Source organism: Euprymna scolopes, chromosome 29 (assembly GCF_053919585.1).
Source record: "Euprymna scolopes isolate OS-2025 chromosome 29, ASM5391958v1, whole genome shotgun sequence".
Classification (NCBI taxonomy): Eukaryota; Metazoa; Mollusca; class Cephalopoda; order Sepiida; family Sepiolidae; genus Euprymna; species Euprymna scolopes.
Window position 1 is genome coordinate 37,120,073 of NC_136510.1, and position 26,466 is coordinate 37,146,538.

Genomic DNA, 26,466 nt, shown 5'->3' on the forward strand with positions numbered 1-26,466 from the left:
AATTCTGGTTGCACCCTCCACCCCCACTCTCGCCAGAGTTGCCTTTTGGGTTAAAATGGCTAAAATTGACATTTTTGTGCTTTAAAAAAAAAACAATTATGCCTTGGATTTTTATAAAAATTTTTTGAAAACTTGTAACTAACTGATTTCTGTATAATTTTGTTTGTCTATACTTCGCGATAACTCTTGGGTGTACCCCACGGGCTCTTTTAGGACTAATAAAAACACTCTATTTTTGGGGCTATTTTGCCATATTTGTCCAAACTTTTTTGTGTATGTCTATTTAGCAGTTTTTCATGGTGCTGCGCTCAAATTTAAATATGTTAAGGGCTTGGGGGCTAAATATAGGGTGGGGGAACAAATGATGGACTTAATCATTTCTTTTTTTTTTTTTTTTTTTTTGCATGGTGCAGAACTCAAAATTACATACGTTAAGGCCTAAAACTGTACCGTTTGTTCATTTTTACCAGGATTTGACGTTCCTTGGGGGCTTTGGGGGCTAAATGGGGTAGTGGGGGGAGCAAATGCTGAACTTAGTCATTTTTTTTTATGCCTCGTTCACTGTGCACTCATGGAGGACCATGCATGCTTCACTTGTTTCTAAGAAATTTTGGGTCAATCTGGCTAAAATATGTATGGACCTTTGTTATGACAAGGTTCAGTGAACTAAGTATTATGGTATCTATTTGATGCACACTTGTTGATTAAAAGGGATTTGTATTTAATGAGAGAATGAGCACAAATGTAACCATATTCAACCATCAATTTGGCACTCATTCTAAGTCAAACTTTGCTTATGTTTAACAGGTAAAGTTCTACGATAGGTAAAATGAATTCCCTAAACAAGTTTTGCACCATTTTTATGTCCCCCTCCTTACAAAGATTAAAATCTATATAATAATTAGGGCTGTGACAACAGCATATTCTTTTCATTGTTTTGACTCTTGAGTATATATCGGTTAATATCTTATGTTTTTATACAGACTGATGTGGTTCTCGGTTGATTAAGTGTGTCTGTGTCAGATATATACCCGAGGGTCAAAAGAATGAAAAGATTATTCTGTTGTTACAGCCCTATTAATAATGCACTGTGGCAATCTTGTGTTCATATGCATGTCATCACTCAACATAAAAGATGGCATTGCAAAATCGTTGAAATTATAGTGAACACAAAGTAAATTTAAATTTGGTGTTGTAATTGAACATGAAACTCAAGTGAAATATATTTTTTGAGCCTTTGAACTAGGATCAAAATGTATCTGTCCTGTCAAAAAATGGTACAATAATATTGTGGCGCGTGCATTCTCACCAAATGCTCATAGAATAAAAATGTTACAAACTCTTTCAAGGGTTTTTGAGATAGATCCGCATCAGAGTAATGAGATAAGTATATTTCAGCTTGAACAAAAGATGGTACAATAATATCGTGAGGTCTGCATACACACCAGACGTTGATTGAATGCATAGCATCAGTATGAGGGAGACAACTGGAATTTTCACATTTCTGGTCAAAAAAATAAAATGATACTAAATCTTATGCCTAGAATGTATTCCCCTTTTGATTAAAAGCCATCACATGATTTTTGATTCTTGGAAATGTTACAAATTTAAAGTTTAAGCTTAAGTAGTCTTAAGAAGAAATTGAAATTCAATGAATTTTAATTGTTGTCTAATGACTATGGATCAAATTCACTCCAAATCTGAAACCTTTAAATTTTAAACTGAAGTAAATCTGAAACCTTTAAATTTTAAACTGAAGTAAATCCGAAACCTTTAAATTTTAAACTGAAGTAAATCTGAAACCTTTAAATTTTAAACTGAAGTAAATCTGAAACCTTTAAATTTTAAACTGAAGTAAATCTGAAACCTTTAAATTTTAAACTGAAGTAAATCTGAAACCTTTAAACTGAAGTAAATCTGAAACCTTTAAACTGAAGTAAATCTGAAACCTTTAAACTGAAGTAAATCTGAAACCTTTAAACTGAAGTAAATCTGAAACCTTTAAACTGAAGTAAATCCGAAACCTTTAAACTGAAGTAAATCCGAAACCTTTAAACTGAAGTAAATCCGAAACCTTTAAACTGAAGTAAATCCGAAACCTTTAAACTGAAGTAAATCCGAAACCTTTAAACTGAAGTAAATCCGAAACCTTTAAACTGAAGTAAATCCGAAACCTTTAAACTGAAGTAAATCCGAAACCTTTAAACTGAAGTAAATCCGAAACCTTTAAACTGAAGTAAATCCGAAACCTTTAAACTGAAGTAAATCCGAAACCTTTAAACTGAAGTAAATCCGAAACCTTTAAACTGAAGTAAATCCGAAACCTTTAAACTGAAGTAAATCCGAAACCTTTAAATTTTAAGATGTTATGCTCTCTAAAATTCCTTTAAAATACCCTCAAACATAAATTTGAAGAATATTTAGCAATTGATGTATAATAACTATTGTTAAAATTTTATAATAATCAAAGATATCTGAATTTTTATTAAGAACCTCCACCTTTTCTTTGTTCCTTTGCATAAAACTGAATGAAAATTAAGTATGTCTCACCTTACCTATTTCGGCTTTAAATTAATAATGATCAGTTAATTAGTTTTACTGTGCAGCCACTTCTGGTCATCACACTCAAGCCAACCTGTACTGAACCAAGTAACTGACAAGTTTTTGTTAATCAATTGCCTTCGATCAATCTGTCCTCGTTAGGACAAACTCTGTTATTTAGAGAACAACCCACAAAACTACACTTGCGATTTAGCTGTCCTTTTCAGGATAATTTTTCTTTCTTCCTAACAAGCTCTTTTCCAACTTTGGTGTGCTGTCCATACTCAACCCGCAGTTGAGTTGGAGAAAGGTTTAGGTCTGCTACGCTCTTCTTTAACCACATTGTGACATCAACAGTTTAACTATCATTATTGGAATCGCAACTTGACACTCAACATCTATGTTCATGCGATCTTGCTGACTCGCGTCCATTTTTGTCTGAGAAACTGCAAAAGTGCTCCCGAAAACTCCCATGAAGAGGAAGTATGCCCGATTTGCAACATCTGGAATTCTAATGTTGGAAAATGAAAAGGGGATGAGGAGAAATGTGATGTGATCTCTGGTATCATAAAATGTGATGTGATCTCTGGTATCATAAAATGTGATGTGATCTCTGGTATCATAAAATGTGATGTGATCTCTGGTATCATAAAATGTGCCTTAGTGAAAACTAGCCTGGATGCCCGGCATTGCCCGAGTGTTTGGAGGTGTGTGTTGAGCAAAAAAGAAAAAGTGGTTGTAGGTAGGCAAGCTCGAACCCGTACCGTGAAGGAGCAAAAGAATGTGAAAAAAAAGACATGACGTCTTTGCCGTTGCGTCCATTGACAAACTGGAAGTGGCAAAGGTTTAAATTAAGGCTAGTCAATCGAAAAGAGGGGATGACTTTCGAAAATATTGGCGAAAAAACCGACCCCCTTCTTGTAGAAAAGTGCCCAGTTGAGAGTGAAGGAATTAATGTTTTTAGCCAATTTTTTCGATATTTGTCATCCTAAGGGTCGAACTTCAAAACGATACCGATCTCATGAAAATCCGTCGCCTCTGTCGAAAGTTTTAGGCAGATATACATACAAACATACATTTAAACAGACAGGTGAGATTTATATTATAAAAGATGGTAGATGGGAATGCCATTAATTATCCCAACTGTATCTTGTCATCTTTTTCTGTTCTGAGAGATGGTTATGCGCCTTGTTACAGAAAATGCTACTATGATAATTCTTTGAAGTAAAAAAGAAGAAAAAAAAAATGTATAAAAAGATTAAATTATTTTCTTTACTTTTATGAAAAAATCAAAACCTAAGTGTTGTTCATTCAGCGGAAAAAAAGGTGTGCCCCATACTTATCATAGTAGCCCGATTGATGATATTGCTTTTCTAACAAGTTGTAAGCTCAATCACTGTACATATACCAGTGGTCGTGGGGGGGCTACAGTGATCTTTTACAAGGGTCGTTCCAAAAATAAAGTATCTTATTTATATATTACTAGCAGGGGTGCCCGGCGTTGCTCGGGTGTTTGGAGGTGTATGCTGTGCAAAAAAAGGCAAAAAAACAAAAAAAAAATGGTTAATTTTTTAAAACTTTGACCCCTATTATGACCCCTCAAAATTTATAGTTTCGGGCTCAAATCACTTTATTAAGTTAGATCCAGGTTCAAGGAACCTATATCTAAAATTTCAAGTGTCTAGACCCAAAATTGTCGGAGGAGTTTGGTAGAGTTCTTAAAGGTCAAATCGTTGAAATTTGACCCCTTAACAGCCAAATTTCTGGCTGACACCCGTCACATCGATTTTCCCAAATCTCAGTACCCGGTATTTCAAATTTCGAGTCTATAGACTAAAAATTGACAGTTATTGCGTAGGGAAATGTACACAGACAGACAGACACACAGACAGATACAGACACGTTCACTTTTATAGATATATAGAATAGATTTAACTCAAAAGGTTGAAGAGCTATGTGCTCCAGAATTTATTTGTCTACATAGCTTCCACCATTCTCAATGCACTTTTACTAGCAATTCAATGATGCATCTTTGTTTCTGATGTATATCCATGATAGAGGTTCGTTTTTGTTTTAGTCTCACACCGTCGATGAAACTTTCAAGTCATGAATGCATAAGGTCAGTCATCATAACAATACAATTTGCAATCCCCTCTGATCCATTCAAGGTGGGGTGAAAAATAGGAGGCATTACTTTTGCAACGACCCTGATATTTTATAGTTATTTAAGCATTCATCTTCCCATTACGTTTTATTTCCTCTCGTTCTGTCCATCTGTAAACATTAATCTCAAAAGCAGAGAAACAAGTTGTATGGTCCTTCCGGCCAAGAGCACAGTGTAGTATCTGTTCTGATGCTACACTTCATCTTTTCTGTCCTCGGTCAGTGGAGGAGAAATCCTTCATGACTGAGACGATTTTTAAATTTTTTTTTTCCCTATCCAGAGTGCCCCTTTTTTGGGGAGCTGGATTCTCCCCACATTAAAAACCAACCTTGTGTCTAACTCTGCCCTCGTGGGGAGGCAAGTAAATAGGAACAAGTTGTATGGTCTCTGTTGAATCTCAACCTGACGATACAATACCGTATGAATCTCCCCTCTCCACACCGTCGCCATTATCATCACCACCGCTGACATCACTCAAAGAAATAAAAAGGTTTCTCTCATGAAATTTATGACGCCATTAATATCTCCTGCTTGAAAAATCATCAAGGCATCTTTTTCATTCTTCTACCGATTTATGTCGTTTCTTTGCTGTTTTTCCGTTTTCTTCTCTTTTGATATTTTTTTTTTTACTTTGTTTTCTTTTTCATATTTTTCTTCTTTTGGCTGACCTAAGTGGGACACTTAGTATAGTGGAACAATTATTATCACCATAACCGTCGCCCCCTTTCAAGTCATAGATACCAAACTGAACCGTCTTTGTAGTTCCACTTAACATCTTCCTTTCAAATAAAAATCATCAAAATATGTAACACAGATTGTGTGTGAAGGTGGAAGTGGGTGGAGTGGGGAGTTCCTTGTATGTTCTGAGAGTCATTGTACCTATTTACTATGCCTCCCCACGGGACAGAGTTAGACACCAGGGTCGTTTTTTAACGTGGAGAAAAGGTACAAAAATAAAAATTGTCTCAGTCGTGAAGGATTTCTCCTCCACCGAAAGAGAACAAGAAATGGAAGTGCAGCACTGCAGCATCTGAAGAACAGATGGTATTTATTTGCTCCCCCACCGAGCAAATTAGGCACAAGGCCGATTTTTAATGTGAGGAGTGAAGGGAGGGGGAAGGGAAAAAGGGGACCAGCTCTCAAGAGGTGGGAAATGGGAGCTGGTTAAAGGTCAGGCATGTGGGGTTGCCCCCACATCTGGTCTTTGCTAGTCATAGCTGGTCTTTGCTAGTCATAGCTTGCAGCATCTGAAGAACAGATACTACACTTTGATCTTGACCAAAAAGGCCTGGGCTCATCATCATCAATGGTCTAGTCTTTAATCCAATATAAGGGGCTAGATATGAAGAATAGACGTTAAAGAAAGGTAGAGTGAAGAGAGATGTTACATTTTAATTCTTGTTTTGTTATCAATACCACCTTAACCCTCTGGGCAACACCAGGTAGCCCTTCTAGTATTAACTATTGTAATATACAGCAGTTAGCTGAAATTTTGGTACTCGTGCAGATGTTGATCCAGACGTAACTCAGCGTTCGTTCGGCTTTCCCCGGAACATGACGTCAACAACAACAGCCGAATAATGCCGAGCGTTGTCGATCAAATAATTACGCTACGTACCTTACGTGCGGTGATCGTCAACTTGATTGCCCCAGCGAGCGTAGTATAAACACTCCCAACATCCCCATGTTAAGAACGGCTTTCGGGGTCAAGGGTGTTTATTCCGAAAGCCGTTCTTAACATGGAGAGGTGGAGGGGTGTTTATACTATGCTGGGAAAGGTCGTAAAAAAAATACCTTTCAAAAAAGAAAAAAAAAATTGCTTAAAAATTATTTGAGACATAAAAAAAACACTTTTTCTTTAACACAGTTATAAAAATTAAAAATTACGGTAAGTTTTTTGCTTTTTTTTTTTTTCATTGATGTTACTACATTAAAAAATTTTCTTTTTTTTCTTTTACGTAGCGTTATTATTTCATCAGCAACGCTCGGCATTATCCGGCTGTTGATGTCATGTTCTGGGGCAAGCTGAGCGAACGCTGAGTTAAGTCTGGATCAATATCTGCATGAGTACCGAAATTTTTATTGACAAATTATTTTAAAACAATTTTGTTTTATTAAACTGTTTTTTATTTTTATATTTATTTATTTATAAGGTCCAAAGGCCACTTAAGGACAAGGGTTACTGGTTTGTGTCAGGTGGAAAGCACAAATCTTTAAGATTGGTTGGATCTGAATTTATAATCGGAGGAGGGGGGGGGCTTAAAAGAGTGACTAGAAGTTGAAGGGATAGGTACAGAGGGAGGGGCAGACGGAGAGAGAGAGAGCAAAGAAAGATGTTGCATACTTTTTTCAACTCTTCTATTTTGTTATCTTTGCCCCTTACCCAACTCCGGAGCAGCGTATTATACTCCACAGAGAAGTAGTTCTTGGAAGAAACCCAGAAAGAAATTGTTTCATGAAAGTTCCATTTAGCTCTAAGTATACAGAGAAAGGATTTTTTTTTTTTTTTTTTTTTTTTTACAGTTGTTGTAGCTAGACTGTTTGACCGGATTGAGCACATGCCATAAAAAATGATGATAGAGTAGAGAAAGACTAACAACGCCTCTTCTGTGAGAAAGAATCTGTAGAGGAAAGGACATTCCCCACTAGATTTCAAAGTCTATTTTCTACTCTGTCAAGGAAGGAGAAAGTGCTCTGAGAAACATTTTCCCAGATGTGGCAAAAGTACTCAATCTTAAGCCAAATCTGGCTCTTATACAGGCAGAGGATTGCATCAGGAGTCAGATACATTCAGGAGCAGTAGAATGATCCAACTATATATCCAGCAACCTTAACAACATATCTAATGTGAGTCTCACTTCAGGTCTGAGATGAAAGTCAGTTCTAGAAGTTTATTGAAACATGGGACTTCTTCAAAGGGAGTTCCATCTATTTCGCCTGGGGCAAAATGGGGATCCAAGCGTTGGTGGTAAAAGGAGAGAAGCTTGGTTTTATATGTATTGAAAATAACCAATTACTTTATTCATATTGCCCAACATGCGTCGGGTTGAAAAATAAAGAATCTAATCATTAATGCTCTTAAAAGTGCTGCCATAGATGGTTGTGCCATCTACATAGATGTCAACAAATGATCTTAGAATGTGATTTTGGGGATCATTGATGTTTTTTTTTTTTTTTTTTTTTTTTTTTTTTACATAGGCGTCACCACTTATCAAGGCCGATAGGCCACTCAAGGATAAGGGTTAAAGAGTGTAGAGTAGTCAAAAGGACAATATAGTAATCGATAGTAATGGAAGTTCGGTAAATTTGTTAACTTAAGTGGAACGGCTCATCAGAAACTTGTTCACGTTGGACTTGAAGACAACCATATTATAGACAGCTGGAAAGCAGGAAAACGGAAGACAAGTCCACAGGTGTGCAGTTCTAAGAAAGAAGCTTTGATCATGGAATCTGTTTAGGTTTAGGCACAGATAAAGAGTGTGGAAAATTATTGATAATGTGTTCAGCTAGTCTAGTGTTTCTTGTGAAAGTTTGGTGAGGGGGGACCATGGATTGAAGCTCAATCGAACACTTTCCATGAAAATGACGATAAAGCAGAGACAAACTCGCAACATCTCTTCTGTGAGATAGAGGTTGCAGCGAAGAGAAAAGGACATCTCCCACCAGGCCACAAAGTCTATTTTGAACCCTATCAAGGCAGGACAAGTCTTTTCTAGCAGCTCCTGCCCATATGTGGCAACAGTATTCCATCCTTGGACGTATCTGCCTCTTATATAGATAGAGAATTGCATCAGCAGTGAGATATCTACTGGATCGATAGAAGGATCCGACCATTTTTCCAGCGGCCTTGGCAACAGATTTGATGTACGTATTCCATTTAAGATCAGGAGTAAAGGTCAAGCCCAGAAGCCTGTCAAAACTTGAGGCCTCCCCAAGACAAGAGCCATTCATTTTAATTGATGCCAGATGGGGATCAGAACGTTGATGATGTAAAGATAGAAGCTTGGTTTTAGATGCATTAAAAGTAACCAGCCACTCCTTTCCCCATTGTACAACATGATCAAGATCAGAGGAGAGAGAATCAGAGAGAACTTGGTCATTTACTGTCTTAGATGTGCTACCATAAATGGTAGTGTCATCAGCAAAAATGTCTACGAATGGTGTAAGGATGTGATTTGGAAGATCATTAATGTAGATCAGGAAAAGAGTTGGGCCCAGGATGGACCCCTGAGGGACTCCAGCATTTATACTGTGAGCTTCTGATTTTTGCCCATCAACTACTACTCTTATGAACCTATCAGAGAGAAATGATTTAATAATTGAGAAGACATTTCCAGCTATACCATAGCTGGAGATCTTGTGAAGTAAACCTTTATGCCATACGCTATCAAAGGCCTTTTATATGTCAAGAGCAATTGCCCTAGAAAGGTTGCCTCTGTCGAGAGATTCGCTAATCCTATGAGATATAACTGTAAGCACATCTGCTGCAGATCTAGCAGAACGGAAACCATATTGTGTGTCACTAAGAAGGTTATTTTTGCTGAGATGGTTGATTACTTCTCTATTTAACACAGATTCCAGCAAGTTACTCATGACGCACAGGAGACTTATTGGCCTGTACTGAGAGGGGGATGAACGATCACCTGAATTCTTAAATACAGGGCATACTGATGAAATTTTCCAGGGTGATGGGAAGCAATTCTCCTTAAGACAACGTTTAAACAGTTTTGTAAGTATGGGTGCTAGTTCTGGTTGAAGTTTTTTGAGTACTAAAAAAAAAAATAAAAAATTAATATTTATTTTATTAATTCATTATCCTCACTCATTTTATTTAAAATGTAGTTTAAAATACATTCTAAATAATGATTCCATTTTCTTAACAGTATGGATTGTTTTGATGACGGGACGTTCTTGACAATTCACCGAAAAACTTTTAATCGCTTCAATTTTTCAACTTTTAAAGGTCCAAAGATAACGATTTTGAGAAAAATATTTCGTGTAGGTCTTTTCTATGTCAAACCCCAACTATCATCACCATTGCCTCACCTGATGTATATCAAAAATAAGGTTGTGTCCAGAATTAATCTTTTAATCACGTTGGTGTTGATACGATGTGCTTCGGACTTTTGACCATCAACTATTACTTTTATGAACTTATCAGAAAGCAAGGATTTGATGGTTGAGAAGACATTTTCCGCATATTCATAACTAGCAAGCTTATGAAATAGATTTTTGTGCTAAACCCTATCAAAGGCCTTTGATACATCAAACTTTTACTCTAGAAACAAAGTTTCTATTAATAGATTTGCTGATCCTGTGTTATTACAGTTAGCATGTCAGCTGTTTATCTTGCAGGATTAAATTCGTATTGCTTGTCACTAAATAGATTGTTTTTATTGATGAAGCTGACAACATCTTGATTTATCACAGATTAAAACAACTTACTCATTACATAGGAAGCTTAATTGGTCCATACTGAAATGCAGGAGACCGATCTTCAGTATGCTTTAATAATGGGCAACCGGAAGTTTTCCAAGGTGATGAGAAGCAGTTCTCCGCTGCACAATAATTGAACAGCTTTGTAAGAATAGGAGCTAATTCTGATTGGAATTGAAGAACGATGATTGCAACATTATTAGGACCAGATGTCTTGTTGGCATCAAGGGTCTTGATAAGTTTGGCAACATCCCAGACAGATATATGATTGTCCCTTAAAGTCATAGGAGGGAATTCAGAAGATAAGCAACCCAACCCAGATCGGAAAGGCTATATTTTGATGCGAAGTTTTTTGGTGAAAAGCTTGGTTTTATCAGATGCTAAGATCATTGATGATGATGGGAATGGAGGTCTTGTATCTGTTCAGCATCCTATTGGTTATTCGTCAAGATTTGTGGGAACTGAGCCTATGTTGGGCCGATCTAGATTTGATAGACTGGGTATAGGATTCTTACACAATCATACGCAAGGAAATGATTACTATGCTAGCAACCACTGTAACCTTTGCTGGATTTTTTTTTTTTCATAGAATTTTTATTAACATTTTTTATATATTAAATATTGTTTTTACTGCCAATATGTAGTTAAAGCAAAATAGTTTCAGACTATTGAAATAATTTCCAATGCTATCGATAATGTTAACCCATTCATTTATTTATTTGTTTTTCTTTTTTTTTTCTTTTCTTTTTTTGACACAGGAATCGACACTTATCAAGGCCCGGAGACTACTCGAGGATAAGGGTTAATGGATATTGATATGTCAATGTGATTATAGCGTAGTAAACATAAGTAGTAGGAATTTGGTAAATTGGATTATTTAGGGGGACGGTTCATCAAGAACTTGTTTACGTCGGATTTGAAGTCGACCAAATTGTAGTCAGCTGGAAAGTAGGCAAACGGAAGAGAGTTCCACAGGTGTGCAGTTCTAAGAAAGAAGCTTTGTTCATGGAATCTACGTTTAGGTTTATGCACAGATAAAGAGTATGGAAAATTATTGATAGTGGTTTTGGCTAGACGAATGTTTTTCGTGAAAGTTTGGCGAGGGGGGGGGGCATAGATTGAAGCGCAGATGAGCACTTGCCATGAAAATAACAATGAACCAGACGAGCTCTTCTGTGGGAAAGAGGTTGCAGGGAAAAGAAAACGGCATCCCCCACTAAGCTACGAAGTCTATTTTGAACTCTGTCAAGGCAGGATAAGCTGCTTCTAGCAGCTCCTGCCCAGATGTGGCAACAGTACCCCATCGTTGGCTGTACCTGGTTTTATATAGGTATTTATTTATCATCGTTTATGTTTGAATTTATGATTTTACACATGATGTAAATCATAAACCTATAATATCACTCCAAAGCAAGAAATATTTAAGGTAATCTTTCAAGTTCTGTTTATAAAAAAAAAAAGTCCAAATAAGTAAGTTGATAGAACTTCAGAATTTCGCTTTCTAGTCAGGACATCCGCTTTATTTGTTAGAAATTTATTTTCTATTAATGCAATGTTTTCCATTTCTAAAAGTAGTTCAGATTGGTATTTCAAAATGAGGCAAATTTTTAAATGTATTAGTTTAAAAAATGATTGATGGACGGACTGGCAAAACCTCTATTTATATGATTGCAAGCTGATGTTGTAATAATTTTAAATGATTATTTATTGAGTCAATTATTATTTAGTAAGGCAGGTAATTTAAAGGTATTTGTTGAGTAATTGATCCATAGTAAAATAGTTATCAAGGACCTTAATAATTAAAAATGTAAATTTCTCATAAAAATGTTTAAATGTGGCTTGGAAAAAATGGATATCGATGAAATTTAAAAAAAAAAAAAAAAAAAAAAATGCTGTTTAAATTTAGTAAGAGGAAAGAAATAAAAATCGAAACATGTTCAACGTGTTATTCCTCAAAAAAGAAAAAAAAAAAAAAAGAAAAAATGAAAGTTCACGAGCAAACTTTTCATTTTTGTATTAAAATGTGTGTGGATTAACAAGTTGTACTGAAGAAATACTTGCCTTAAGTAAAGTTAGCAGATTATACTGAATGACTAGGCCTTTGAGTTTCACTTTTTTTGTTTTGATTTGTTTTTCCGGTCAAATGTAATAAACATGAAGTTGTTCGGATTTTTCAGGTTACAGCTAAACAGCAATAAATTTCACAACTCTGTATTTGATTCTGCCCAACCAATTTTTATTTATGTATCATGCTTTTTGCAATAAAAAAAAATGCACTTTGCTTCAGTATTTTTCAGAAAATACATTATCCGACTAGGAATATTTTTCAGATGGAAACCATCTTTTTTTGTCTGCAGCAAATATTAATTGGAGTGGACACTACAATATTGGTATATAGGTGGACTGTTTTGAATGTCTTATTCTTACGATTTTATTTATTCTATTTTATTTATTTATTTTTTTTTTGTTTTTCTTTTCAGCCAAATGTAACAAACTCCTTGACAGTACAACTTGCACGGATCACGAAGATGAAGTCTACTGTCGAGCTTGTTATGGCAAAAACTTTGGTCCAAAAGGTTATGGATTTGCTGGTGGGGCTTCTGGTCTCTCAATGGACACTGGCAATGCTGATGAAATCACCAGAAAGTAAGTTGGTTTTACTGATACTCTCTCTCCCTTTTTCTCTTTTTCCTATCATTTTATGGGATCTTCTAAAATTACAAATCTTTTTTTTATATGTTTTTTTTTGTTTCTCTTTCTCTTTACATATGGTGATTAACAAAGACTGTTGGACATTCATAACTGAAACTGGGTGGATAATCCAGACATAGGCTGAAGTTTATTTACATCAAATATGATTTGATTGCAAAAATGATTATAAATTTTATTAATGATTCCATAGGTGGCATTTGGGGGAGGGAAGGGGGGGAGTCACCATATAGAATACGCAACAGGCCTTTTTTTTTTTTTTCTTGTAGAATTTTAATACATTTTATTACATAAGTTATCCATGGATGCACATTTCTTGCTAACTAGCAGTCATCAGTATGGCTTAATTTTGCAAGGATCGAGCCCATAACTACATTGTCAGTAGTCTGGCATTTTATCACAGGAGAGACAACCAAACAAAAAAAAACCCTAAGCAAAATTCATCCCAAAGCAGCAAAACCGAAGCTGGCCTATCACATAAATGTAGGCAAATTTGACCATATTTTATTGGTTTGAAAGTATATAGGTTCTTTTTTAACCATAGAATAGTATTATCTATATATATAAAAGCGAAAATGTGTGTATGTATGTACGCTTTTCCTCAATGTCCACAAAAGGCTTCTTTCAGAGAAGCGCTTGCTCGGTTCACAACTTAAAACTTTTTATATCATCTATAAATTGTAATATCTCAGAGTTACCCACGGAGCTTGCCTGTCTATTTAATTTTATTGACTTTCAAACGTTAATTATTCCACATTTCCCGCATCGGCACACGTTACATTCGGTTTTCGGTATTAAAAAAAGCGAAACTCTACTCTAATCACAGGCCGAAAGCCAGTTGTCTCAAGAGAGCTAAGTAACGTTTGTTCAATGTCGACTTCGTCATATCAGACTGTAGCTTTCATTTCGCTCCTCCTAATAAACAGGGAGCGGGTTTTTAAAAACAAACAAACCGATTTATTCACCTCATTCAAAACTGTCCCGCACAAAATGCTTACTGCTGAATGCCTATTGCCGTCATGTCAATTAAAAACGTGCACCTGTTTTTTTTGTTTTTTTTTATTATTTTTTTTTTTTTTAACACTTTACTATTTTCCAACTGCAGGTCGTGAAGGCTTCGTTGTTTTTTCTTTTCACATTTTCGGGTTTTTTTTCACATACCCCGAAAAACACCCGGGCAACGCCGGGTACCCTTCGCTAGTAATCTTATAAAAGCCTGCAAATTTTCATGTAGTTTCATCTCATAGAACCAAAGATATGAGCATCTCAATATTCAATTTGGCTATGTGTATAGATATATCCATATATAGATATATCCATATATAGATATACCACCTTTTTTGGTAATTTTATAAGTTCAAAATCTCAGCAACTATTGATCAGAATTTAATAAATGAAGGCTCGTTGGAAAGCTAATGACTTGAATTGTGTAGTGAGCTATGTGACATTTGCCCTTAGGTCACACATAGTTTCAAAAAGTGGGGAGATCACTTTTCTATATTAATTTAACACAAAATGAGCACCCACTTTATGGTCACCTTGGAGGGGGGTCTGTCATTTTTTTAGGGTTGGTGTTTATTGTGGCCTGGTAGACCAACACAAAACCTACCTTAAAAAACTTGTTTATAGGTTTTCTGGTGTGGTGAAAATGAATATTGCATTTAAAAAAAAAAATTTTATTCAATTTTCACCCCCAAACAAGGCACAGTGCCAATTTGAAGTAGGGGGCTATTATCGGGGACATAAGTTGCAGGGACATTATAAAGAAAGATGAGTAGCAAGATGTCTTTTCATATTACACTTGAACTTCTGATTTAAAACATATACAATAGTCTTTAACTCCATATTTATCACCCACTTTCAATGACTATGGCATGCAGCAGCAATTTTAAGTTGGTTTTCTAAGAAAAAAAAAAAAAGAAAGGCGTGTTTTGTGGTTTAAACAGCGTGGTTTACTTTGTATTCATTGTTAGGATTGCTATGTGAAAAATTGCAAGAATTAAACCGGATTTTGTTTAATAAAAGAAATGGAGGATCTTCCTGGTAGTAAAACCACAATTAAAATATTGTCTCATTTTTTTTATATATACTAATGCGTCATCACCTACCAGGGCTAAAAGCTACTCGAGGATAAGGCTTAATGAGATTGTCAGATGGATGATAAACAAGAGAATGGGAAACGTTTAATGGAATGAGAAAAAATTTGATTACTTAAGTGGCCAGCTTGACAGGTATTTGTTGGCATTATGCTTGAAGACCTCCATGTTGTAGTGTGTAGAGGAGCAGTTCTATGGAAATGTGTTCTAAAGAGGGGAGGTTGTTGGAGATAAACTCAGTTTATGGAAAATCCATTTGGTTTTGGGTATATACAGAAAGAAAGGAAAATTCTTTGCAGTGATGATAGAAGGGAGAGTTCTTGCTGTGAATGTTTTGCAGGGACGAACCAAAGATTGGAGCTCAGCTGAGTAGTATTCACAGGAATAATGAAAGTAGAGTATAGTAGAGTAGAGAAAGACTAGCAACACCTCTTCTGTAATAAAGGAACTGTATGGAGGGAAGAGAAGAAATGGTTCGTTGCAAATTTGTTTTTTTCTTATTCTATCATGGCAATTTATTAAGGTTCAAATTTAAAAAATTAAATGCGTTTTTATCAAATTAGTTTTTAAAATTAAATTTACAAAAATAGATTTATCAAATCTTGTAGTTGTCTTAAACTTCATTGTAGTGACTAAAAAAAAGTTTGTGTTTGCAAATGAATAAATGCAAACATTTTTTTTTTTCATCGCACATATATATATCAAAACAACTAAAAAAAAAAATTTAAAAAAAAAGAAAGATATTTAAAATGACGTCTATAAATAAAGATATTGTCACATAACAAAAAAAAAAAAAAAATCCAATCAATAAAGTTATTTGAAAATTAGTAAAATTCGTAAATCTGAAGTGCTGGTATGAGAACATCTGAAAACTTGGTGTGATAATGTTCAGATCAGATAGATTCCAAGGACTATAGATCTACCCGATCTGAAGAAATTTTTGAAACTCCATGAAATAAGGAAATTATTCATCTTGTATTCCTTGTTGCCTATGTATCTCCTTTCCATCCTCAGGTCGCTGATGGATCCACCGGAGCAGCAATATTATTACTGTTTGGCAGTCGCAGGAACTTAGAGAACAAAGTTGTTGGCAATGTCGAACTGCTGTAGGGGTTCCATCTTGGATTTTCCTCAAGGTTTACTTCTAAACCCTTTTCTAATAATGGATATGATGTGATACTACAGACATTCCCAAAGAGCCAAGTAACATTCAGAAATGATTCACCGGGAAGAGAAGAGTTGTCTTGTCGGAAGTAAAAAGAGCAATGATCCAGAAGGATAGGATGAAATGATTAACCAAAAAACGAAAGCCGATCAAAAATAGAATGGGTAGTCAGCTAGAAGTGTTTTTTGACTCAAAATACAGTGTGTATGTATATATATATGTATGTATGTATGTATATATATATATATATATATATATATACTAGAAAAAGTACCCGCCGTTGACTGGGTTCAAAAACAACCTACAGAAAATGGACTCTGAGTTATGAAAGTATATTATAAAAAGGAAGGGTTGTAAAGAGATAGCTTCGAATTTGGGGGTATCAAAACCAAAACAAAATATGATGAAAGTAAAAATAAAATAGATAACCCCCATAATTTATTATACCATACCTGTTCACACTGAAACACTTATCACAATATTCTATGGATCTATATTAAAAAAACCTTGTTAAACTTTGACATATTTACATTCTATGGAGGTCAGGCGCGAACGAACACCCCATAATTTTATTATACCATATTTCTTCAAACTGAAACATAATTATCAAAGTATACTTACGCAGATAGATATGAAAAGTCTTTATTAAAGTTTGTGCCTATTTCCATTCTATGGAGGCCAGGCACGAACGCAGACCCCACAATTTTATTATATCATCCCTATTTAAGTTAAAACATACTTATCAAAGTATTATGTACATCTATATCAAAAACACTTGTAAACGCTTTTTTAAAAATTTTTAATTTTTTATTTCCATACTTTGTGGACCAGGCGCGAATGCAGACCCCACAATTTTAATGCCAGATCAAACATACCCATTCCTGTGTCTCGATACATCTATCATTATATGTAATCAGTTTTTTAAAATAGTCAACCATATAGGAACCTATTCGTGACCAGACACACACAGACATTCAGCTTTATATTATATATATATATATATATATATATATATATATTTGTCTTTACATAAGCAGTAGTTTGTTGCTACACAGTCATGAGCATGTTTCGGTCTACTAGTATTTACTAACTAGAGACCTCATCAGGCAACCTGATGAGGTTTCTAGTTAGTAAATACTAGTAGACTGAAACATGCTCATGACTGTGTAGCAACAAACTACTGCTTATGTAAAGACAAATGTAACCTGCTCTACTTCTGTATTGAGCACTCTTGTATGAACCTCGTTATATTTCACTGGTTACCCTACCTTTGGAAAATTGCAACCTCAAATTTTATATATATATATATATATATATATATATAATCTTCTACTATTATATAAAAGAAACTTTGTATGTGTGTGTGCGAGCTTGTTCCCTATGGACTCCTAAACTACTGAACCGATTTGTTTGAAAATTTCACGCATGTGCCTGGCAGTGTTCTTAGATAGGTTTTGTATCATAATGTTTGAAAAAATCTGATGAAAGAAGAAACAGGCGATTTTGACTAAAGTTAACACCTTATACAGCCTAACATCACAAGTAGAAAGGCCCGGCATATAAAATCAACAGTAGGTTCTTTGATATGACAGGGGTGCGTTTGAAATGAATGTTTCCTTTTTAGAGCACTGGTGCTACCAGATCAGGCTGTCTACTGACTTCCTGAGATGAAACGCACCTACATAGATGTCTTTGTTTTTTTATTCCCTTTTGCAAAACTTAGTCATGTTCTGCGAAAACAAAAACAAAAACAACATTCTCCTCCCCTTCCCCTCCCTCGTTTTCTTTTTCCTTCACCTCCTCACCCCTTTTTTTTTTTTTTTTTTTTTTTTTTTTTTTTTTTTTTTTTTTTTTGCCTAGTTGGTAGGGCGATAGAACATACCAACTGCCCCCCTGCAGAGGGTAAAAATCCTTCAATGGGACCACCAGTTGACCGTTGGTGGCAACCCGTAATGCATTAAGAACGGGATCCTGGTGGTTGAGTGGAACATGCCTAGGAAATAATAACATGATACTACAACACACCACTTTGGCCCTTACTAGGCTAGACGGGAGGTTGGATAGGCCCGATCCAATCAATCGGTTGGTCATGACAAGCACTAATTCAGACAATCCAAACAAAAACACACTAACACTCAACATAAACAATAAACTGAGTTAATAAGCGATGGCTGAAGGGTCAATCAAGCTGGGAAAAAGGTAACCATCAGGAATAATAAAAATACAGGGAAATCCCATACTTGGGTGGGCATAACCATATATTGTGAATGCTTGGAAACCTCCCCATGTTTGAGTATACCAGCTATGTAGCCCTGGAGAACCGAGGCGAATGGGATTTACCCCCTCATAGTTCTTCCCCATAAGGGGCTCCGAGGAGGGTGGGGAGCATGGCTGATGAATTTTTCAAAAATTATTATGAATGCCAAAAAATCCAAGAGACCACACACAGAAATTGACTCTGACAGCGACAATGAAGATACAAACTTTCCAAGATTCATCGTGCTAGAAGCAACGTCTAATATACCGTTAACTAAAATGTCACCCTTCATTATCCAAAAGGTAATATCAAGCAAAATAACACCTAAAAATGTCAAAAAATTAAGGAATGGTACCATATTGGTAGAAGTACAAAATAAAAAACAGGCCAAAACTCTACTTCAACTACAAAAATTGCATGAAACAAACATCAAAGCTTATCCACACCAAACACTAAACTACTCCAAAGGAGTCATAAAAAACCAGGAAATCTCCGTCTGCACAACAGAAGAAATCAAAACAGAACTAAAAAACCAAGGGGTCACAGATGTAAAAAGAATCACATTTAAAAAAAAAGGAGAGGTAATATATACAAACACTTATATATTAACATTCAATTATCCTCAAATACCAGAGACCATCAATATAGGTTATGAAAGAACGAAAATAGAACAATACATTCCAAAACCTTTACAATGCTACAACTGCCAAAAGTTTGGACATAATAAAGACCAATGTCTAAGATTCTTCACATGTGGAAACTGCAGTGAAAAAAACCCAGACCACGATGAAGAAGACTGTCCAAATAAAACCAAATGCACAAACTGTCAAGAAGAGCACCACTCTCACTCAAAACAGTGCAAAATATATAAGCAAGAGAAGGAAATAATAACAATCAAATATCAAAAAAATATAACCTTCCAAGAAGCCCGCAAAGAAGTCACAAATCGCACCAAAAACTCATATGCCACAATAACCCAACAAGCAAACAAAATGTACAACTACAATGAACTAAACCTTGCTCCAGAAATTGCAAACCTAGCAAAAGAACTAAAGAACATACTTGAAGAATTAAAATCTTTTTTATCAGAACTGAAAATAAATTCTAACAGCCAAATAAAAGTCAGAAACGAACAACCCAGTATAAAAGAAAACGAAACAAAGGAAATCAGAAAAACTTCCATCAATATTGAGGAATCAATCTCTAAAGAAATGAAACCTCCTCAATTATCAAAACGTGAAAGATCCAAGTCACTAACAAGGACAAAAACAGATGTTAAAAATAAACACACAACAACAGAAAAAATGGAAATAGAACAGAACAACAAAAAAACTACCCCCCAAAAACAAAATGACAAACAAAAAACAGAATTAGTATTAATTGAAAATGAAAATAAATTTGAACTAGTTGAAACTGGTAGCCAAAAAAGACAGTCAAGACAAAGTAAATCTAAAAGTCCCAGACCAAAACCCAAAAAAAGCCTCTCACCAGAAACAAGAAACAGACCATCCACTTCCAAAAGAAACACCCAAACTAACATCGAAACTATGGACGTAGACATAAACACCAACAGTCCAAAACCAAAAGAAAATATAAACCATGACTAACAAAATCCTACAGTGGAACATAAGAGGATTAAAAATTAATATCGAAGAAATGCAAATACTTATCAAATCCTTATGTCCTGCAATAATTTGCCTACAGGAAACACACTTAAAAGAAAATGACAAAATTAACATAAAACACTACTCAATATACAACCACATAAACAAATTATCATGCAAAGCCACCGGTGGATCATCAATACTGATAAACGAAAACATTCCACACAGCAAAGTGAACTTAAAAACAAATATGCAAGCTGTTGCAATAACTGCAACACTACACAAAACAGTAACCCTATGCTCACTCTATATACCACCAAATGAAACAATAAACGAAACAGAATTAAACAATATAATCAAACAACTACCTAAACCTTTTCTACTGTTGGGAGACTTCAATAGTCACAATATATGGTGGGGCAGTAAAAAAAACAACAAAAGAGGCCAAACCATAGAAAAAATAATTAACCAAAATGATCTATGCCTACTCAACAACAAAGAGAATACATATATGCACCCACCAACGGGAACCCTATCAGCAATCGATATAACACTATGTGACCCAACTATATACATGGATTATAGCTGGAGAATACATAAGGATACATGCGGAAGTGACCACTTCCCAATCATAATAGAAAACGAGAATCCCAAGCCAGAAGACAAAACACCCCGCTGGAATTTACAAAAGGCAAATTGGGAAAATTTCCAAAATACATGTCAATACAGATTAATACCTGAAGCGAATCCTGACTTAGAACACATCACATATTTCAGCAACACCCTACTCACAATAGCCGAGGAGAACATACCAAAAAGTTCCACTACTACAAAATATAACAAACCCTGGTACAATAAAGAATGCAAAGAAGCTATAAGAGCCAGACGTGCAAACCTAAGGAAATTCAAAAACAGTCCAACGAAAGAAAATTTGGACACCTATAAAAACAGCAAAGCCAAAGCACGGAAAACTATCAAAGAATCAAAACGGAACTCGTGGAAAGACTATGTAACAAAAATTAATCAAAACACAAAACCCAAAAAAGTATGGGAGATGGTCAGAAAAATAGCAGGAAAAAATACAAAGAACCCTATTAAACACCTTATATGCGACAACACAAAGATTACCGACAAACAAAATATCGCAAATAAATTAGCAGAACAATTCTCAATGAACTCATCATCAAAAAACCAAAATAAAAAATTCCAAGCTATAAAGAAAAATGAAGAAAAAATAAAAATAAACTTCAAATCAAAAAATGAAGAAAACTACAATCAATTATTCAACAGTGCAGAACTAGAGGAGGCAATAAACAAATCTCCCGATACAGCAGTCGGCCCCGACGAGATCCATTATCAATTCCTCAAAAAACTACCAAAACCATCACTGGACTACTTATTACAAATTTACAATGAGATATGGATAACTAACAACATTCCAAAAAACTGGAAGCAGGCAACAGTAATCCCAATACCCAAACCAAAAAAAGACCATACAAACCCAACAAACTACCGACCCATTGCACTAACTAGTTGTTTGTGCAAAACTTTTGAGAGAATGATTAACGAAAGGTTAAATTGGTACTTGGAAAGCAAAAATCTAATTACAGAAAGCCAGTCGGGTTTCAGGAAAAATAGAAGCCCCACCGATCACTTAATAAAACTGGAAACACGCATAAGAGAAGCATTTGCAAAAAAAGAACATCTAATAGCAATTTTTTTTGACATGCAAAAGGCGTATGACACCGCTTGGAAATACGGAATCCAAAAAGACCTGTATGAACTAGGACTTAGGGGTAGAATGCCAGAAATTATCAGAAATTTCTTAACAAATAGAAACTTCCAAGTACGGATGGACAACACTTATTCAGTCCAAAAAGATCAAGAAATGGGGGTCCCCCAAGGCAGTATCCTGTCTGTCACCCTCTTCAACATTAAAATAAACAATATCATAAAAAACATAGACCCAGGAATTGAAAACGCCCTATACGTGGACGACCTACTTATATACTACCAATCTAAATATATACAAACAGCCGAACGCAAACTACAACTCTGTCTGAATAAAATAAACAAATGGGCCATAGAAAATGGATTTACATTCTCAGAGGAAAAAACTAAATGCATCCACTTTTGCAAATTACGAAAATTCCACCACGACCCCAACCTGAAACTGGATAACAAGAACATCCCACTCACCGACCAACATAAATATTTAGGTATTATATTCGATAAAAAATTGAACTTTATACCGCATATAAAATATTTAAAAGCAAAATGCCAAAAGACAATGCAATTGATCAAAGTCCTAGCACACACCGATTGGGGTGCAGACAAAGTCACATTATTGAAATTATACCAAACTCTAATCAGATCTAAAATGGACTATGGATGCTTCATCTATGGAGCAGCAAGGAAGTCCTACATAAAAGAACTAAATACAATCCATCATCAAGGATTAAGATTAGCCTTGGGAGCATTTAGAACCTCTCCAGTAGAAAGCCTCTATATAGAGGCCCACGAGCCTCCACTGATTCTAAGACGACAGAAGTTAGCGCTACAATATTACCTAAAGCTGGTATCAAGTCCAACAAATCCTGCATATCAATGTACCCTTCACCCACAATACACACATCTCTTCAACAAGAAAGAAAATATCATCAAGCCCTACAGCCTCCGGATAAAAAACCTTCTCACAGAAGCCCAAATGGACATTACAAAAATACATAAATATAACAAATCAAAAACTCCACCCTGGATGATCAAACAACCACACATAATATTAAAATTAAATAAATATCCCAAAACGAAAACCCACCCATCAACCTTCCATGAAGAACTACTTATCATCCAGAATACATACAAAGAATATACACAAATTTACACTGACGGATCAAAAGATGGAGATAAAGTAGGATGCGCAGCCATCCACAAAAAAATAAAACTAAAGAAAAGGCTCCCAAACGAATCTTCTATTTTCAGCGCAGAAGCAACAGCCATAGATTCGGCACTGAATATAATAACCAATGATGACCATCAAAAATATATCATATTTACTGACTCACTTTCAATACTCATATCTCTAAAAGAAAAAAAAATGACAAACCCACTTATTACAAAATTGCTAAACAAAATAGATGCCATAACCATGAAAAAAAACATTAACTTTTGCTGGATACCAAGCCATATCGGCATATACATGAATGAACAAGCAGATAAGGCAGCAAAGGAAACTCTGCAACAAAACCACATAAGTGGAAAAATCCCCTATACAGACCTAAAGACTAAAATAAACACATTTTTGAAGAGAAAATGGCAAGAAAACTGGAGCTCATGCACCAAAAACAAACTATTCCAAATAACACCAAATATTGGAACGAGAAACACCAAAAAGTTAACAAGAAAGGAAGAGGTAGTAATGACCAGACTGCGAATAGGTCACACTCACATCACCCACTCACATCTACTAAAAGGGGAGGAGACACCAAACTGTATAACGTGTCAAGAACCCTACACAATACACCATATACTGACAAACTGCATTGACCTTGAACAAATCCGAACAAAGTATTACCAAGAAAAAAATCTGAAAACAATATTAAACAAGATTGATCCCCAAAAAATTATCAATTTTCTGAAAGAAACTAAAATATACTCAAAAATATAAGGAAAGACCCCCCCCCCCCAAAAAAAAAAAAAAAAAACCTTAAGAAGAACAAACCAATATTTAACACAACATAACGAACCTCTCGGCATTAAATGACCCCAAAGTGGTTGATATGCCGTAAAACAGAACAAACAAACAAACAAACTTTTTAGAGCACAATTGAACCTACTTGACTTTTCATTTTAAGCTTTAATTAAATTCATTATATAAAAATAATTTTATAAAATCAATAGTAGGTTCTCTACAGTGCAATGTAAACTACATGAGGAGGTATGTTAAGCTTCCTCCCAGTGCACCAAGGTCGGTTACCAACTAGAGCAGGCAATCAATCGATTTGATTGAAAAATGAGCGTTTTCATTGATTTTGGTGACAATAAAGTATGGGGATGTGAAACATTTGTTGATCATCATTCAATCCCTGGTAACGTCAGGTCTCCCTGCTAGTATTATCGTAAAATTGGAACCTATGAAGATAAAAAGCTGGATGTGTTAGATAGAATAATTAAAGAAATAGTAAGAATAGATGATGGAAAATAAAATTGAATAAACAATATTTACTGCTCCATCAAATTCAAATACAGAATTATCATGAAAAATGCTTAATCCATGGATTTTCAGATATTCGCTTTTTTACTAGATTAAACATTAGTAAAAAATAAAAAGATAAAAATGCATCACAGATTAGCATAAATTTATAAATATATAAAAAAATATGAAAATTTTGTCATTTAATATATATATATATATATGACAGTTTTTATAAATTTATACTAACCTGCGATGCATTTTTTATATATATATATATAATGTGTGTGTGGGAATTCATTATTTCGTACTTGATAACCAAATTTTGAACATCAGATTGGCTGCTGCTGATGCTTCCTGGATAATGAAGTCATTTGTTCTTTGCAATGTTGATTAATAAATTCTCCATAAATCATCATTGTGGTTTTCACTCATGCCAAAATTTTGAATTTTGCCCAATTTTCTTAGTAATGTTTCCGATGTCCATATTTTATTTGGTATTAAATGATTCTTTAAGTCATATGGGTTATAGTGTAACTCTAGTGAAATAAATTATCTACAGATATATGGACAAACACATTGTTTCCATATAGAAATGCACATATTATTACATATTATTTATTACATAAAGCAAGATTTCCATTTTCCTCATGGCTTTTTCTTCTGTCAAAGGACATTATCAAGCAAATGAGAAAGAAGTGGTCTTTATTCTCGATCATATGTTTGTGTGAGATTTGCCATATTTACAAGATTTGTGGGGATATGACCCCAAGGGGAATAACTCTTGAATATAAAATAATTTCTCCCTAAAGAGATGATTCTAATTGTCATTAAATTCAATGGAATTAAAAAAAAGGCCAAGTTTTAAAAGGAAAGAAAATTAAATTTAATCGATGCATCAATACATTTTGAACATCAGATTAGTTGCTGCTGCTGCTTGGATAATGAATTCACTTGTTTGCGATGTTGATCAATAATCGCTCTATAAATCATTGTTGTTTCTACTCTTACCAAAAATTTGGAATTTTGCCCATTTTCTTAGCAATGTTTCCTGCTATTTAAGACTTCCATATTTCGTTTACCATTGATTCTCGAAATCGCTCTGATGAAATAGATTGTCTTTCAGACATGCGGACAGACATAAATGTACGTTTGTCTGGGTTGTGGATGGTGATGAGATGACATTTAACATTTTCATATCAAGTTTTTACGCGTGGGTGCACATCTCTGTAAGCATCTTTGTTCCCTTTTAATTGCCTCCCCACAAGGGCAAAGTTAGACACATGGTCAGTTTTTAATGTGGAGAAAATTCAGATCCCTTAAAAGGGCACTCTGGTTAAGACAAACAAAAATTTTAAAAATGCTTCAGTCTAGAAGGATTGCTCCTTCACTGAGCAGCGATAAAATAAGGACAAAAGTGTAGTGTCATAACAGATAGTACACGTTCTCTTAGCTTAAAAGTCAAACATGTTTATTAATCAGTCGCACTTAAACATGAATCCTTGTAGCATAATAGAATGTTACCATATGTGTATCAAGTGTTTTTTTGGGTTTTTTTTTTCTGTAACTTATTAAATATTCTGTTTGTGATGTACAAAATTAAATGAGAAAAAAATAAATGCTTAAAAAGAAAAATTTAACTTTGTGGCTGGAAATGTAGGGAAAGTAATATCATGGGTTTACTTTCGACAGCCTCATAATTCTCACTTTCCTTATTTGGTCCTTTAGTCCTCGCATTCCATGAGCAATGTTTCTTACAAAGGGGGAAGAATTGCTGGTTTCTTGGGTGTTTTTTTTTTTTTTTAAGTTGGACTCTATCAACACTTATAATTGGCTAGTTTTTAACCTTCAAGTAGTTTTATTTTTGTTTTGTTTTTTGCGCCTTAGATCAAGATACCTCAAGTCAAGATTGAAATCGACCATTTGTTCAATAGTTGCTGATTCTACCCTACACGTCATCAGCACAATTCAAGAGTAAATACTGTTAAGGCATGTGTTCTTCAGAATTGCCTGAGCTATTCTTTGTTCCAGTTCATTTGAGTCCTAGGTTTAGTGGTCTCTATCAGTTCGCTGCTTTAACACCTAATTGTAATACCATTTCTTATTCCAGTAGCTTCTTTCCACTGCAACGTTGTGGAACTCTCTTCCTGATGATTGGTTTCTTCCTACCTACATACAGCCTTGTTTTTTGGGGTTTTTTTCAAGATCAAGGCCAATAGGCATCTTTTTTTGCAATAATCATCTTTTGTTCTTGTCTATTTGTATCAAATGGCTTCATGCCTTGTCTCAAGTAACTTCCATA

At 34.9% G+C, this 26,466-nt stretch overlaps 1 protein-coding gene across 18 annotated transcripts in view; it reads left to right on the top strand.

Annotated features, from left to right (window-relative positions):
• The window catches only part of LOC145252590 (cysteine and glycine-rich protein 1-like), a 390,115-nt gene that overhangs the window by 349,224 nt on the left and 14,425 nt on the right, over positions 1–26,466 (top strand). For all 18 annotated transcript variants that reach the window (XM_080112259.1, XM_080112264.1, XM_080112265.1 and 15 more), the window contains one exon: positions 12,622–12,787. In XM_080112259.1, the coding sequence (XP_079968385.1) occupies positions 12,622–12,787 (166 nt within the window). The remainder of the gene's footprint in view (positions 1–12,621; positions 12,788–26,466) is intronic.